The sequence below is a fragment of the Numida meleagris genome, chromosome 2, assembly GCF_002078875.1.
Source record: "Numida meleagris isolate 19003 breed g44 Domestic line chromosome 2, NumMel1.0, whole genome shotgun sequence".
In the NCBI taxonomy this organism is placed as follows: domain Eukaryota; kingdom Metazoa; phylum Chordata; class Aves; order Galliformes; family Numididae; genus Numida; species Numida meleagris.
This window is the reverse complement of record NC_034410.1, coordinates 47032474-47050441: the sequence shown is the minus strand read 5'-3', so window position 1 is coordinate 47050441 and position 17968 is coordinate 47032474. Positions and strand designations below refer to the sequence as shown.

At 37.0% G+C, this 17968-nt stretch overlaps 1 protein-coding gene across 5 annotated transcripts in view; it reads left to right on the top strand.

The window, feature by feature from the left end:
• Nucleotides 1-16853, top strand: part of SEPT7 (septin 7) — a 71367-nt gene extending 54514 nt beyond the window's left edge. For 2 of the 5 annotated variants that reach the window (XM_021386221.1, XM_021386222.1), the window contains exons 8-15: nt 1370-1462; nt 2693-2789; nt 4367-4418; nt 5324-5449; nt 9619-9639; nt 12211-12346; nt 15134-15273; nt 15821-16853. In XM_021386221.1, coding sequence (XP_021241896.1) covers nt 1370-1462; nt 2693-2789; nt 4367-4418; nt 5324-5449; nt 9619-9639; nt 12211-12346; nt 15134-15273; nt 15821-15860 — 705 coding nt within the window. In that variant the 3' untranslated portion in view covers nt 15861-16853. The remainder of the gene's footprint in view (nt 1-1369; nt 1463-2692; nt 2790-4366; nt 4419-5323; nt 5450-9618; nt 9640-12210; nt 12347-15133; nt 15274-15820) is intronic. The other 3 variants (XM_021386224.1, XM_021386225.1, XM_021386223.1) reach the window with 2 other exon arrangements.

Below are 17968 nucleotides of genomic sequence, written 5' to 3'. Positions count from 1 at the left end.
CATCTGGTAGTAGCTGAGAGAAGGTACACCTGTCAGTCAGCCTTGTCTGTAGCAATACTTTTTTAAAGATTATAAGATAATTGTAACATTGATGCATCTGACATTGTTTCTTCGCATTTTTACTAATTTGGTGGTAATGCTTCCAAGTGGTTTGCTTTATTTTAACTATGTGGTCAGAACACCTAATCTTTCTTTAATCTTTCGTGTTGTACAAGGAGGATAACAAGGACACAGAACAGGACAGAACAAGGAGTTAGGTTGGTTTCAACAAACTGTGTCCAGTCCTGATTTTAAAAATAACAGCTTCTTCAAAATGTTGTTATTAAGAGATGCTGCATGTAAAATTCTTGATACAAGATTAAAGATGAAATGACATTTCCTGCCTTGGAGAAGGTTAGTCAAGATGCCGGAGACCATTTTGGTTTCTCCTCGTGTGTTTGGTTTTTCTTTGGATGTGACCCTATATAGAAGGGAAAAAAATGTAGAGTGCAGCATATTTCTTAATACATATGTGATTTTATCAATGAGTTGATGTTAATTAGGGCAGATTTTCCAAAATGCAACTTTGAAAATAAGTCCTTGCCTGAACTAGAAACTGATGTTCTTTATGAGATTGCAAACCTGTGAATCAGAAACATTTTGCAAAGCCATGCAGTGCAGCTGTAGGCTAAATGGTCTACTATTTTTCCACTCCAAAATTCTGGAAAACTGTTCAGCTTGTTCCTAAAATTACACTCCAGACAAATGAGGCGCCAAAACAGTACAGCCTCATTTTTGATGATGCTGTCAGTTATTCTTGAATTTTCATTAGAGCTTGCAAATATTTTTCACACAATTTGCTGCTAGAATCAATCTATCGACTGAACTAGGTGATCTTACTTTTCACAAGCGATGCTCAAGTGAGCTAGAAACAGAAAAGAATAGGTGTGGGGAATTCAAAGGGCTGAAGTATGCCTACAGGTTTTTGTTGTTGTTGGGTTTTTTTTTTTTTGGCAGGTTACCCAATTCCTATACTGGCCTGAGAATTTAAGTTCAATTCTTCCATTTGCACACATATCAGTATAGATCTCCCAGTTTGCCTGGTTATGGAAAACTGACAGTTGTTTCTGCTGCCTTGCACTGATGGATAGTATTCCATTAGCTGTGCAGTCTCCAGCACTAAGCTGTGCTCTTCTGCCAAAGAAGTGATGTCACGCTAATAATCCCTTAGAGTAACCTGATGGTGTTGAACCTGTGCAAGTTTCACGATGTAAACTTAAGTGCAGGGGTCTTGCCGATCGAACAGAAGGAGGGTGAAACAGATTGCAGCAAGAAATAAATTATTGTAAAAGTGTGACTTTCTCAAATAAATAATGTTTTTGGTTTTTAGATAATGAAAGAAATCCAAGAACACAAAATTAAAATATATGAATTTCCGGAGACAGATGATGAAGAAGAAAACAAGATTGTTAAAAAGATAAAGGTAACAAATTCTTTTTTTCAAAAACTGTTATCTTTTTCTCTTTGATTGGAGGGAGAATGGAGAATGAAAAGCTTTGTCCTTAGCAAGGAGCCCACCAAAATTTTTAGAGGATGAGAAAAAAAGATGTAAGGCTGTTCTGAGAATCGCTGCTTCCCAGCTGAGGGAATGAAACTCTTCTCAGAGATTGCTTAAGCCCTTTCTTGGGTAAAATTCAGAATGAGAGCACTGGATCGCATTCTCATGAGCAAACTTCTAAAGATCTCTTGGTTTCCTTTTATTCCATCCCTCTGACTTTTATCCACCTGCCACATTCCGTTCAATTGGGAGCTTTGTAAGAAGCAAGGATCCTCTTCCAGAAAGGTGTGCAGTGGCATGAAGTGTGTGCATTACAGTTACTGGAAGTGTTTTCTGACTAATTGATATTCTGAAACTTCAATGGAGATGAATGACGTAATGCGAAAGGTTGTCAGGCTGTTGAAAGACTTCTTGTTTACTTGTGTTTTTTGGTTTGTTTTGTGTGTTGAAGTCCATCTTGTAGAGTTAACTTCTTTTTTCTCAGTAACTTTAACAGCCTGTAAAAGCTTTTACATCTTCTGTTATTGTGGGAGTTGCCGAAGACAGATAAAACACAAGTAGCACAAATTAAAGCTATTCTGGGACTAAGATATGCTGGCCTGAAGGAGAAGAGGAAGAATAAAAGCAAGAATGAAAGCACAAAATACTTGATCTTTGTATGCTGTTCCTTTCCGCTGTTTGAAGCTGCTCTTGGCTACTTTGCTTGTTACACTTGAGAGATTTTTTTGCTTCAGCTGAAAAGAAGAACTTGAAGCAGTTCTTTGGCAAATCTTAGAAAACTGGGTAAAACAGTCCAGTCAAAGTAGTGATCATTGTAGCCAGTGGCAATAAGAATTGGTAAATAATTACAGTGCAGGAAGATTAAATAGGAAATTATTTTGCCTGTTTAGCGTACCAAATAACAGTAGTATTTCTTAGCCAGATTTACAGAATGTGTCAGCCTACAGATTTCAAAGGAGTCTGTGTGTGTATGAAAAGTGCAATAAACTTCTTGGAGATCAGGAAGTACAACTGTTCTTGTGCTCTGGACAAACGGCACTGCTGTGTCACAACGCTGAACTGCCCATGTCAAGTTTATATGTGGTCATGCTTTTGCTATCAGTTTGCATTAGAAATATTGAATTACTTCTTTTAAAGCGATGCTTTCTGTTGTAGGACCGTTTACCTCTTGCTGTGGTAGGTAGTAATACGATCATTGAAGTCAATGGCAAGAGAGTTAGAGGAAGACAGTACCCATGGGGTGTTGCAGAAGGTAAGGCTTTCTCGCTGTTTGTAGCCACTAGAAGCATATTACGACATTAGTCTTTATTTGAAATGTTTAAAATGCTTAACGTGTTTTGTTCCGGACATTTATTTAACATATTATTTTTTTGTTATTCTGACAGGAGCAAGGTAAAGGTTCAGAAACACATAATTTGCAAGCAGAATCTTGTTGAAGTTTCACCGAGGAACTGCAAACCTTTAACTTACTGCAGTTCCTACATAAGATGAGGCTTAAATTAAAAGTCTTCGCTAGCATCCTTTTTAAATTTCTTTATATAAAATATATTCATTTCTTGAATTCTTCTTTCCAGGATATTCATATTGTAAATGTCAATTTGCTTAGCTTTACTAGCATAAATTCAACTTAAAAGTTTCTGGAAGGATGTTTTTTCTTAAAATGTTTGTGTCTTAATTGCTGAGGCATAATAGCAGGAAGGTACTTGGTATTGAATTGAGTAGTTTTTATAGTTCCCTTTTTTGTGTTCATTTAAAATTCTACTACACTAGAAAATATTTTTTTTAAGATAACGGCTTGTTCTTTTGGCAACCACTGCTTGTGTTTTAACTCTGTTCACCTATTTGAAATGGCAGGTGGAAAATAAAGCTTGTACCATGCCGTATAGTGAAAGAAAGGTTATAAACTCGCATTGTTCTCCATAATGATATGATGTCTGCATTTTTTTTCTTTGTAGTGTGCATGTATTGAATAAAGGGAAGGTTTTTCTCACTGTTTTTGCCTTCAAAGGGCAATGGACTATAAATTCAATGCAGTGCAAAACAGCAAAGAAACCAAGCACAGTATGGACCAATACTTTAAAGAGCAATGCTGTAGCTCTTTGAAGTGCATGTCTGGCAGGAAATGAGGTTTGGCACAAAGTAAAAACCAGCTGTACCAGAGAGGATCGAGCTTTATTTCAGGGCTCTTGCTTGCGTTAGTGTTTTGAAATGTACAAAATGGTGCAGCTCTTCCTTATTTTAAAACAAACTTCAGAAATGTTTCAAACTCAAGTGACTATGATTTTTGAAAGGGAAGAACTGCAGCCTAACTAAAAGGACCATCTTTAATGGCTTTGCAAAATTGAGTATACAGCCTTCCTTTGCTTATTTGGTGAATAACAAAATTACATGAAAATTCAAATGAAGACTTTGCATCTCCTTTGTGGGGTTGGAGGGAAAAACTGCCTTCATAAAGTGTGCCTTATAGAGATTCTGAACGTAGATGGATCTAGGCTGAAGTCTTCAGTTAATGTCTGATCCTTAATCACATAATTGTACTGACAGGGCCTCCAAAGGACCATAAAGCTAGTGAAAGTGACAGAACTGTGTTTCTGCTGAGGTAGTATGGCTTCAGGGAACATTAGAACCTGGCTGGTAAGATGCACTGATAAGAGCTGCTCATGCTCTCCTACTGGTATCGCACATACAGTGCAAGTGAAAAAAAAAGGCTGGAGGGAATCTGTTGTTGGAATGAATATGGAAGGTGGATGATATCTAAAAAACCTTACTTGTGAGTAAGGCACGTTTTTTGGTTGGAGTCTCAACAAAAAAATTTATCTCTTTCTGCAGTTGAAAATGGGGAACACTGTGACTTCACAATTCTGAGGAACATGTTGATAAGGTAAGCAACTTCTGGGTAATGTTAAATTTTCTAGTATATATAACAGGTTGGAAATTTGTGTATCAGAGGAAAAAAGGATTTGAACTATTTGAATTCGTATAAATCTTGCACTTTTAAGTGTAAACTTTCATTTTTGGTAAGAGCTTGTTTAACCACGTGTCTAGTAAGTGATGCTAGTGGGTTGGTGTTCTGTTTTTCAAGTAATCCTCTCTTCCTGATTGTTTGTTCTTAACAGTTGTGACGCACCAGAAGAATCCAAGTTGTCTGTTAGTGTTGATATGTACTTACCTGCAGGCATCTTTTAAAATTTTTCATTGCTGGCACTTTCTGAAGCAAGACTCCTGTGCTTCATAGTGTTAGGTGCGGAGAGGCTTTTCTTCCTCTATTCATAGAGGTTCAGTAAGTTCATCTGCTCTAACAATGGCTAGTTTGACTTTTAAGTTTCACTTTTCTCCAAAGTGATGATGGGAAAGTAGTAGAGGAAGCTTCATGTTTGTGTGCTAATGTTGAACTTTGCATTTATCTTTGCACACTTAAAAGATAGAAACTAGGAAGTTTTGGCCTGTTTCTTGCCTGCCATAGTCTTGGGTACTTACTATAGAAGTGATGTCCAGCTGTCATATTTATTCTTCATATGCTTGCACGTTTATTCTCAGAACTCTAATTTTCTCACATAACATTTGGAATAACTGCAAACTTGAGATAGTTCAGTGGAAAATAACCTGGTATTTCTGTGACTGCTGTCTGGACAGCTCTAATTTAAATGGATGAATGACAGCATTGCGGGATATGGAGCACGAATGGAGGAATATAGTTTAAGGCAATCTGTAAAGTGAACATGTAATAATTTTTCAGGTAGTATTTTGTGTTTGTGCGCTAAGCTAATAAATTACACTTATTGACAGAACTCATATGCAGGACCTGAAGGATGTCACTAACAATGTACATTATGAGAACTACAGAAGCAGAAAACTGGCAGCTGTTACATACAACGGTGTTGACAACAATAAAAATAAAGGGCAGCTAACAAAGTAAGTTCTTGTTGCGGTTGTATTGCTCTTTATTCAGTTTGCTTTTTTTTTTTTTTTGGCTAGTTGGTTTTGCTGTGGGAGTTTTTTATCTCGCTTTTTTATTCTTCAGCCAGTTACCTCTACACTGCATCCTGGTCAGAACACTGTGCACTTCTGGCTTACTCATTATTCGGTTTTGTTCTGTTCGCTAAGGTCTACGCTAGTCTAACTGAATAGATTAAAACCATGAGTTCTAGTTGGAATTAGCTCTGAAGAGAAAACATTTTTACTGTTTCTGTTTGTAAGTTAGATATCATTGGTGTGTAATGGAAAGTTTAATGCTTTACTGTTTCTGTTTTTGAATATATACTACCTTGGGCATTATTGGTTCTCCTCTTAACAATGCTGAATCATCAATATCAGGGATGCTTCTGAGAGAAGAGTGGGTTCATACTTGTTTAGAAACTTTAAAAATCGTTGTCATTGACATTCGATGACACTATTGTTTTCATTGAATGGATGCCCTGTCTGCTTCTAGGGGTGATTATCATGACAGTGAAATTATTACAACATCTTTATCTTCTGTGGGAGTATAGTTGCAGTGCAGGTGGTGGTTGCTTTCTAACCCTAGTAAGTCATCTTGACTGCCCCTGACAGTGAGTTGTTTGCCAACCTGATGAAATCATTGGAAGGTCTAAAAGCAAGCTTTCTTGTATTCTTCACATACAATGCTATTTAAAAATAGCCACGATTTTAAATACAAGCATTTTCTCAGTTCTGTATGTATCAACAATAATTAATGATTAAACTATTACCAATTAGTGATGCTCTTCTTTCCTGTGACACATTTAGATATAAACTTCTCAACCAAATTACAGGATACTCTTCTGTTCAGCCAGTGATACGCTAAATTACAGCTGTTTTTCTTGGAGGGGAAAAAAAAAAGATATCCACCATTAAGATGGAAATAGCTGCTGTTCTCATCTGTGAACACTACAAAGCCGTTCTTTCAGTAAAGGGCTTTCTTCTTGACAGTATCTTCATGCTTCAAAGTTACTGTGAGAAAGTGATTTAAGTGAGCACAGTGTAGTTCCACGTAGAATGAGAGAACGTGGGTCTTCCTTGCTCAGCATTAACAAAAATAGGATGGAATGTGTCAGTTAAACCAACTCTTCAAAAAGCATACTGAAATTTGGGTACGGTTTATAGTGAAGTCAAGTCTTAGAATAGTCTGTAACACAGCGGTTACTTCTTACTGCCATCTTAGTACTGATTTGCAGCTCAGAGCTCCTGGAGACATGTAGCAAGTGTTAGAACTTTCTCAAGCTATTCATAGCAGTGCACTGTTATGGCTGAGAGGGGAGGAGCTCTCAGAACTAAAATTACTAAATGAGGTAGTCATTGTGGAAAAGATTGGGGCGGATGTAAGGCAGCGTGCATGTTTGTGAACCAAACATGCACAGCAGGGAAGGAAACACACTTGAGTGCAAGAACTTGATCCTACTTTCTCTTTGCTGAGGTGATAACAAATTATGACAGCACAGAATAGAAAATTCTTCTTGCCCTCCAGGATCTATCTAACTTGCTATTATTATCATTTTCTTTTACTTCTTGATATCACCACACTGAAAATGGAAACATCTTCAATTGCAGTTTTGGATATCAGAGGAAATTGTTTTGATTGTCTTTTTTATATGGTGTTTAGTAGCATTTTGTCTCCTTTTCCCAATCTCAGTAGGTTGTTTAGATTTAGAAAAATCTTGGTAAGAATTTTTACCACTTCTTGTGTTTTGTCTGCTTATATTTTGATAGGCATATGAACTTAGCCTGTTACTCATATCTGAGGTGCCATATGTTTAAAAAGAAAAGTGTTTTTTTTTCTCAGACTGTGAATATGAGGTGCATTTCTGCATGATACCTATTCCAGAAAATTTCAGAACTATGTTTGCATTGTCCATCTTCGCCAATCAGTTACTGAGGTCATCGCTGAAACTTTTTTTCACTGGAGTTTATGCTCCAAATATCTGGAACTACTCTGCTTTCAGAAGATGTTGCCATCTCAATTGCTGTGCTGTCCCACCGAAACATTTATAGTTTAAAAGTGTCTTTTGAAACCAGTTTTCTCCCTGGGAACATTGTAGCACTGAATCTCCGAGGCGAACTAATACAACTGGCACATTCAGCCATTGGGTTTGGGTTTTTTTTTTTTTGTTTTCTTTTCCTTCAAGAAATAGTTCAGCAGTTTGATTCAGCTATCTGAAAGATGGCAAAGTCTGTTGCGAACCTCCAGGAGGTATTTTGAACCTTTCATTAGGGGTTTTCTTCGAACTCAGGGTGACTTTTTTTAATTTAAAAGTATCATGAATGCACATGCTGGTTATGAAGTAGCTGATGCTGTTCTTCTCTTGCTGCCTTAGCCATATGTTTGGTTACCAGCCTTTTTTTTTTTTTTTTAAGATGGTTCTTTTGGCTTTGATGTGTTTTTGTACATTTGAATCTATGATAGTTGAAGCAGCATAAAGAAAATTTTCCTAGTAATGATGTGTGTCTTCCTGGAAATTAATTAAAAGGAGGAAGAACAAATATTAATGCTTTATCTGTGCATCCCTGAGGAATGTTTTGTTTGTCTGCTTGCTTTTTGAAAGAACTCTCTGCCTCAAAATGGAGTAATGTTTAGCTTGCCCTCTGGAAATCTGATTCTTTAATGGGAGACAGATCCTGTGTCTCTATCTGAGAATGGAGACAGGCTCTGCTGCTGTCTGGCGGTATTACAAGCATCCTGTTAAACACAGATACAAACTTTGGCTCTGGAAACTCCTGTACTGCTGTCCCTTTTGTAAACTGTGACAGTATACGTAAGAGGAGATTGTACGAGCTGTGGTGCTTGGACTTCTCCAAAAGCATCTCCTCCTGGCAGCTGGTGAAGACTGGATTGACCTTTTCACCTTAAAAATAGGTTAAGAGCTTAAGAGATCTTCATTTTTCATGCAACCGTTAACTTATTTTAACAGAAGTGCAAATGTGAAAATGAGTACGAGTACACTGTGTGAGTTTTAGTAATGTTGTGTGGATGACTTGAAGCAATTTGTTCCATGCAGTTTTCTTTGACTTCTCTCCTTTGCTTTGATGAAACTGTAATCAACTGTTCTACAGGCGACACGTTGACCTAAGAGCGGTCTGAAGCATGCACCATGATGATGTAACCTTTTTGTATTTAGTGTCTGATTCCTTCAGGTTGTTGCCATAAATCTCTCTTAATAAAAAAATCATCGAGGGTAATCTTCAGGTATATAAATAACTTCTCTTCACACTGCAGTAATTGTACGTGAGCACTATGTGCCATATGCTGAAATTTGCCTTTGCTCTGAAATTTACAGTTCTTAATTCGATGAATCTTTACAGTTCGCTATATGAGGTTGATATTTTCAGTGAGTTTAAAGTCATGTTGTACGCTGTAAAGATGAGCCTTATCTGGTTACTCCTCTGTTCAATCAACTGGCACACTGGGTCACAAAATACACAATGCACAGATTCTTCTAACCGCCTAGCTTAGACTACTTCTAACTCCTTTTGACCATATTCTCAATATTTTGACAGCCTTATCGAAACACCAAGCTTCTCTGCTTCCTTTTCACCAGAGAGAAGGAAAGGTAGGGTGAAGCATCATGCTGTGAGGAAGTAACAGCAGCAGTGAAGCAGAGCTGAGCACAACCTCCTGTGAGACCTCTGCTGGCCATTGACTGAAGTGCTCTTTTTGCAGCACAGGAACATTAGAGCTTGATTTTAATGTGATTACCTTTACTAGGTGACAATTTTTAATGAGTAGGTAAGCCTCAATATGGCTTTGGGTTCAGACAACTTGTTTAGAGCAAGTGGTTGTTCATTTCATTAAAATATTTAAAATTGCTTTAAAAGCATTACGTATTGTAGGTAAACTATTCCTGAAAATATCTGCACATCAAATCTGCATTAATATTGACATGGTGTAGTGACTTACTAACTGAATTTTAAATATAATGAGCTTTAACTAACAGACTTTCCTTTCAGTGTGAAAAATTTGCTTTTGTGGGAGCACATAATTAGCCTTAGGAATCTATTAATAATGAATTTACTTTTTAAATTACTGCTTTTTGGTTTTGTGGTTTTATTTAAGCATGCTAAGCTAAGCCTCTGTATTTTTTGTTTTTTAGATTTGACACAGTTGAAGGCATGTAAGTGGTCATTTAAATTTTTCCAAAAAAATTTAGACAAAAATTCTTTAAACACAAAGGATTTTACTGTTTAATGTTTCAAACTTAAAACAGTTTTCTGTTGTCCAGCTCTTGGCACTGTTTTTTTCCTAGCTGTTTTTTGTTGTTCTAAAGCTGTGCTAACATAGACTTTAAGAAGTTATAAATATTTTCAGTGACAAATGTCTCTGTAAAGCTCTTCCTCTTTAGAAACTTCTTGGCTAAGCCTCAAAACAAATATGGTCAAATTTTAATTTTTAGAGGGCTGTTTCAGCTCATAAATTGTGAAATTCTCCCAGTTTCCATCTCAAGATCCATCATATTCATATAGAGGCTAATAAAGAATGAGTGGAATTTTCATACTTACCTGTATATTTACCCATCTTCATTGGATTGAGAAGTCAGTCACTTTAATCTTCTCTGACTGTGGTTTTATCTTATTACTGGCTTGCAGAGGTTCCACTTTTAACAGAGGGCTGTGTTAACATACATTTAACTGGTCTAACAGAACGTTTTACATCCTTGCTTAGTGTATTTTAGCTCTTCTTTGTTCAACATCTTTGTATTATTTTTAACCTGAAATAAAAGGTAAACCTGTGGCAGGTACTTAAGCCCTAACAAAACAAGTGACCTCTGTTGAAAAGATCTCAACTATAAATGTTAGCTTGTTAGTTCAACTAAGTTTCTATGCAGACTACTTTTTGCCACTCTATCAAATAGAGCTTGCATGACATCCCTTTCAGACTACTAGGCTGTCAGTAGAAGGGCAGTACTGCTCCCCTTTCAAGTCTGCCCTGTGTTAATCTAAGAGCAGACATGTTTGAAAACTTCATAATCCTTAAAAAAAAAAAAAAACAGTTGAATAGATTAATTTTGACAGCTGATTACCTTATGCAAATACTGCTACTTACTTTCTCTTTCATCATCTTCTTACGTGAAACGTTTTTTGTGTATTTTTGTATGTGACCCATGCTTAAACAAAATCTTTCCTTGATAAACGTTGGTATCAGTTGGCTGTTTATATGGCTAAAGGAGGCATTAGACTGAGGATCACTTCCAGTTCCATGTGTTTGTTCCAAATTTTGCAAATATTATTTCAGGTTTAAGTTACTTTTTTAATAGAAGAGCCATTTTCGTACTGCTTGCCACCCCCAATTATAACCTTTAAAGCACATTTAAAAATGCCACTATTTGAAAAACCATTCATGGGACCTTGATTTGACATAGTTCACTTTCACTGTATGGTTAGCTGTTGAAAATGAGCAAGCAGTAATGATAAACTAAGCCATTAACAGTCCGAACAGATCTTAACAATTTGATATATAAACTCATTCCCTTAAGAATGACAAACTCTAAGTCAAAATAGGCGTTGTTAATTTTATTTCAGTCATCATTGGAAGTTCCTTAATTAGATGTCCTCTTAAAATATTTTTGTTGTTTTTTCAGAACAGTTTAGGAGGTTTTGTTTTTAAGTGGTGAAACCAAAAACATTATTGGTAGTGTGTAAATTTGCCACCACTAATTTATAATTTGCCAGTCTGAGCGAATTTTGTATGCATTGCAGCAGAGATATCCTCTGCTTGTTGATTGTAACTGTTCCCTATGTGTTCATCAGTTCTCCATTTTTACCAGTAAAATGGTTAAAACTGACATTTTCCGAAGCCATAGTTACTCAGATCTGAAACAAGGCCAGTAGTTGCTCTTTGTTGAACAACATGAAAGTCTTATGATAAGACTGAGTGTAGGAATTGACACTGGATCAAAAATTAGCCTGTTTTATTGGGTATTCAATATGAAACTTGCCATTTAAAACTTGTATCACCATAATGTGAGATACAAGCTTATATACATCTTAAATTCAGTAGAATTCAGAAAAGTAATAACCGTGTAATATACAAGGAAAAAAAATCTGTATTGTTTTTATACTTTACTAGTGTTTTTCTAGAGTCAAGTCATCCAACTAACACTTTCATGAATAACTGATGTTCAGTTGCCCAGAACCTTGTTTTTGCTAAGTTAACTCCTTGGAAGTATAAACCAGCACCTTCAACACGGTTGTAATGCTAACTTTACACTTACAATCACCTTGAACAGTGAAAATTTAGGGAGAAATAGAGACTTTTGTCCGCAACACTGTTAAAATTTTTATTAATCTGTTCTACATAAAGGTTCTGTCCATTAGTTTTTGTATATATTTGAACTGGAAAGAACAAGATGCCTGAAGATCACTTGGAAGATGCTCATTTTTTTATTACTTTGATTTCTTCTGTATGCATGACCAGGTTTCACCTAAGATTAAAAAAAAAAAAAAATCAAGAGCTTCTTTAATGCAAGATATATCAGATGGGGGAGAGATACTGTATGAAATGTATTTTGTAGAAATCTTAAATTAATTTTGCATTATTTTATTAAATATTAAGCTAGCAGTGCGTACAGCTGTGCTGTTTATTTTAGTGCTTCAGTGTTTTTATCTTGTTTTTCTTGCAGATGCCCAAATGTAACAGGAAAAAAAATGTTCTTATTAACTAACTTTTTCTTCTGGATTTATGGCAGGAGCCCACTAGCACAGATGGAGGAGGAAAGGAGAGAGCATGTAGCCAAAATGAAAAAAATGGAGATGGAAATGGAACAGGTGTTTGAGATGAAAGTCAAAGAGAAAGTACAGAAACTGAAGGACTCTGAAGCTGAGGTAATCAAATGTCTTAAACAAATACAGAGATGGTTCTTTTCTCCAAGGTCTTCCACCACTTCATGTTTAAAGAGAACTTGGTTATTCTTTATTCCCAGCTTGTTGTCTCTGCTGAAATGGTGTAAGCACAAACTTAAAATGTAATTTTAATATTCATGTATATACTCTTTTTATTTTCGTTGTCACGGTACATTAAAGTACTTTATAATTTTCTTACCCACTTTTTTCCTCCTTCTGTAGAATATTTTAGAATCATAGAATCATAGAATGGCCTGGCTTGAAAAGAACCTCAAAGATCATTGAGTTTCAACCCCCCTGCTGAGTGCAGGGTCGCCAACCACTAGACCAGGCTGCCCAGAGCCACATCCAGCCTGGCCTTGAATGCCTCCAGGGATGGGGCATCCACAACCTCCCTGGGCAACCACCCTCTGAGTGAAGAACTTCCTCCTAATATCTAACCTACATCTCCCCTGTCTCAGTTTAAAACCATTCCCCCTTGTCCTATCACTATCGACCCATATAAACAATTATTCCCTGTCTTGTTTATATGCTCCCTTCAAGTACTGGAAGGCCACAATGAGGTCTCCCCGGAGACTTCTCTTCTCCAAGCTGAACAAGCCCAGTTCCTTCAGCCTTTCTTCATAGGAGAGGTGCTCCAGCCCTCTGATCATCTTAGTCACCCTCCTCTGGACTCGTTCAAAGAGCTCTGCATCTTTTTTGTGCTGGGGGCCCCAGGCCTGGATGCAGAACTCCAGATGGGGCCTCACAAGAGCCAAGTAAAGGGGGACAATCACCTCCCTCTCCCTGCTGTCCACTCCTCTTTTAATGCAGCCCAGAACATTGATGGCCTTCTGGGCTGCCAGCGCACACTGCTGGCTCATGTCCAGCTTTTCATCCACCAGGACCCCTAAGTCCTTCTCCACAGGGCTGCTCTCAAGGATTTCTTCCCCTAGCCTGTATAAATACCTGGGGTTGCCCCAGCCCAAGTGCAGCACCTTGCATTTGGCCTTGTTGAACCTCATTAGGTTCACATGGGCCCACTTCTCCAGCCTGTTCAGGTCCTTCTGGATGGCTTCCCTTCCCTCCACTGTTCCCTCCAGGTACAGTCCATTTTGAACCTGTTTCCTTCAGTGTACTTAAAGTTCTTGAGACTTTCTTGGTTTTGCACAAGCTGATTTAATAACAAGAATTGGCCTTATATACTGAGGAAGCATTTCAGGAATTCTTGGTACAATGTCTAAGAGAGGATCTAGATGAGAGTAATGAGGTGAAAAGGCAGGCATATGTTGTTGGCAGTATTTTTGTGTCATTTGAATGTACGTAAATTTTACACATATTTAACTCTTTAATTTTGATCTTATCTGGTTGAACTCCTGAGAGTGAAATTATTTTTATGGGTTTCAAGCAGCTCTTGAAGTGCTCATTCTAAGAGATTAGTATAAAATTGCATTTAGGTAGAAAATTAAATTTGAAGTTTTGGAGAGGCAGCTTCTCTCAAGGAGTTCAGTAGGGGAATTCAAAACTGCCAAAGTTCCTAAAGACAGTTTGGCTCCAGATTTGAGGGCAAGAGACGAAACTTGGCAGAGTAGTTGAAATGCTTGCCAGTCTAGGTATTGTAAAGAGCCAGGATGTACTGCATCAGGGAGAGGGAGAGGAAAAACAAACGAAAAAACAGAAAAAACAAAGCCATCAACCTAGGGTTCTTTTTTGTTTAATTAAGCACTGATGGACTTACATTTCCTTGATTTTTGTCTTAAATCTTTTTGAACCTGTTCATACTTCTGGCTTGCTGTGGCAATAAGCCTGTATTTAAATTGTGATATTAAAAACAAGGAAAAAAAACTCTTTATTTTTGTTTTTCGTGTACTACCTCCTGACTCTTTTGCCGATTGCATTCCGCTATATCAGTTTTTAATCATGCATGCAATTCATTCTTTTTACCTCCTTTTCCATTCATGACTTCATGAATTTTCATTATATTTTTCTATATACTCAAAATTAGGCAGTAGGTAGATAGTTCTGAGTTTGAATCATTTAAAAAAAAAAGTGTTTTGAAGGGTTTGTGTAAGACAAAGATTCACAAGATAGGAGGAGAAGAGGTAGTTCTATTTATCTCATTTAGAAACGCTTGTTAGACCACTTGAATGAGATAACTTTTCCTCACGGTGCCTCCATTCTTGCCTCCAGGGCATTTGATTGCTGTTCCTACCAACAGAAGTGTCCAGGGGAGACTTGTTATGCTGTACTGACAGTGTAGACAATTCACTTTGATAATACTACTAATTCATTTCATTATTAATATTATTAATAATTCACATTAATTAGTGAATAAATTAATACATTAATAATGTTTTTCCAAACAGATCCTTAACGTAGTTAACATTATAGGATGAAAACAGTGGGATTTTTTTCTCCTCCGGAATTCTAAGTTGCTATTATCGTATGCATCACTCATATTCAAATGTTTTGTAATTTAACATGTACATCAGATATCGAAGTATTCTTGAATTTACTTTTGTTTGCAGCATCTAACTGCCTACCACTCCTGTTTGTAACTCAGTCAGCATTTGCGTTGTTTTCTGTAAGCTCTAAGATGCGATTGCTTTTTGTTGTTTTTATCTGTTACTGATACTTATAATCTTAGTACTTTTGGTCTAAGAATTACTATCTCAGAAGATAAACTGTAGTACTGTCTCACTTTAGTATAGTTGCTCATGTTTGTTGCTGTAGATGCATAGTTGCAGTGTTTTGTGTCCTTACTGACTCTGTTCATGACTTCTTCTATAGCTGCAGCGACGCCACGAGCAAATGAAAAAGAATTTGGAGGCTCAACACAAAGAATTAGAGGAAAAGCGTCGCCAGTTTGAGGATGAGAAAGCAAACTGGGAAGCTCAGCAACGTATTTTGGAACAACAGAATTCCTCCAGGTAAATTGATTCTTGCTCTTCGGTTCACAGTAGATGTTTTGTAGCTTTCTGTTAAAAAAGAAATTTCCATGCTAATAAAGGTCAGTGGTGTTTGACCATTACGGAAATGCCACTTAAAATCCAAGAAAAATCTTAAACTGCACTTAGTTACAGAATATTGGAAATAGTGGGAGTATTGTTAGCTTCTAAAGCATGTTTGCAATTTGGAAAAACACTGTATTCATACCTAACTAGATCTATCTTAAAAAAAAAACAACTACTTGTATTTGTAAGTTAGATTCTATCAGACTTCAGAAGGATAGAGAGCTGAAGCTTCAAGAATTAAAGCATTTAAATCTCATAGTCCATAGCTGGGGGAGTACTGTGATGCTTAAGTTGACTTTTATGTCAAAGTACAGCAAATATAATAAATTTTCACACAGTGCGTTGCAGCTTGCAAGACATGACTGAATGCATAATATGCATATAAAAAGTGATTTTGAAAAAAAAAAAAAAAAGACACAACTTATATTCGATGTGTAACTATTTTTTCTTAATGTTGTTGTAGAACCTTGGAAAAGAATAAGAAGAAAGGGAAGATATTTTAAATGCATCATTTTGACCACCGGTTATGTATTAGTTGCCAATATGCCAGCCTGGACATCAGTGTTTGTTGGATCCGTTTGACTAATTTTGCACCAGTTGTATCCATAGTAATGGATTTAACAGCATGACAAATTTTTGTTAATTTTGATGGAGAATGAGATGCCTTGAATTGTCTAGGGTGTTGTGTACTTGGAAAAGTAACAGCTCTAAGTACCTTCTTTCTTTTTTCTTTTTTTTTTTTTTAAACAGATGTCATTTTAATGCAAAAGGAAACATTTTACTGTTGTACAATCATGTTCTGGTGGTTTGACGGTTTACAGGAGACTCAAATGCAAGGACTCCAGACGGTTTTTAGCGAGGATTAATTGCCATAATATGATGCAAACGATGCTTCCCTATTATTGTAATACAGGAATTCCATTCAGTGCAGCATATACAATAATGTAATTTAGTCTAACACAGTTGACCCTATTTTTGACACTTCCATTGTTTAAAAGTACACATGGAAAAACAGAAGTTGTAGGCTTACAGTGCACCTAAGCTTTTTATAACAACCCTTTTATGTTTTGGATTCTTTAAATATATGCTATACTCATTTAGTAACTTCTTTAGCCAGAAGGATCTCATTACTGCTTCATTTTTTGTAATAACATTTAATTTAGATATTTTTCCATATATTGGCCCTCCTAAATAGAATATAGCTTCTTTCATATGGTAGGAACCAGTGAGTAAATCTTTCCTTTAACTCCCTTTTTACATTTTATGGTAAGTAGCAGGAAAATGCATTTATAGGTCATTTCTAGGCAAAATTGTGGAGTTAACTACCAACCTGTTTCTACCTGTGTGCAGTCTTTCTTTATTTTACTAGAAATGGGAATATGGCCTCAAGAAAAAAAGAATCACCATTTCGCATTTAGCTGTATTCATATACTGCATTTCTGTATTTTTGTTTGTATTGTAAAAAGTCACATAATAAACAATGTTGTGATGTTACACGGCGCTGTGTCAGCAGTTTTAAAGGAGTTGTGTAGCCAAGTACTTACCTGGGAAGTGCTTTGACTTTCTCTTCCATCTGGACTTGATTGACGTCAGTCTATGATCTGTCTGAGGAATCACTTTAAGGCACAAGAAAACGCTTGTACATTGTTAAACTGTCTGTGCATCTCCTTTAAGTCAGCAGCAGGGTGCAGCTGTGTTGTGTTGGCGAAAGAAGAATCCCTCTTGCCCAGGAGAGGGCAGCAGCTGTCTGTGCACTCCTGCTGTGTCCGACCTGCTTGAGGTCCAGGGGTCTCACCTCCGCAGCATCTGCTGTGCCTCCCAGCAGCTTTTATGTGCATCTGGCAAGGCTGCTGTGCCGCACGTGCAGCCTCTTCAGAGACTTCTGTTAGGTTCATTGGCAAATGTGTGTTTGTTTTGTTTTTTCTTTCCTTTTGTTGAAGTGAATTGAGTCAGCTTTAATAAAAGTGGTAGCTGGAAACTTGGTGTTTAAACAACAGCTAACTTCTTAAACTGTTGGGGACCTTTTCTATCTTTGATTTGCATGCAAAGCAATGAAGAACAGCTCGTTTTTGCAGATGCCACTTGTATTACTCCTACCATACTTCCTTTTACATGAGTTATTCGTATCAGAAATGTCATTTATTCAGTTCGCTTCCCACTGGACAGCTTTTCAGTGGTCTATGTAAGGGATTCCTTATAACTTATTGTAAATATATCGCCCCTCTCTTGTCAGAGAAAAGATTCTGATTATCACTAAATGGACGTAGTTTTTGCTTTCAAATAAACAGAATTGCAAAATCTGTCATCATCTACTGTATTACAGAGAATGCACGGCTCCTGCGCCTGCCCCACCTGCCCCCCTGGGCTCCGGTGGAATTAAGAATGTGGATAATGTAAAGAACAGGCAAAAGCTACAGCCTGGAAAATAAGCTGTGGTTCTGAAAGGCTTTGAGAACTGGTCAGATCTGTGGGTATGCTTCCTGTGGAATTCTCATTTGCTCTGAAATAGAGGTTTAATTTACCAGGAAACCATTTTAATCATGCTTGTTCTCTTTGTCCCCACCTTACTCCTCCCCCCCCCCCATACACATTGGGATAATCAGAAATGAGA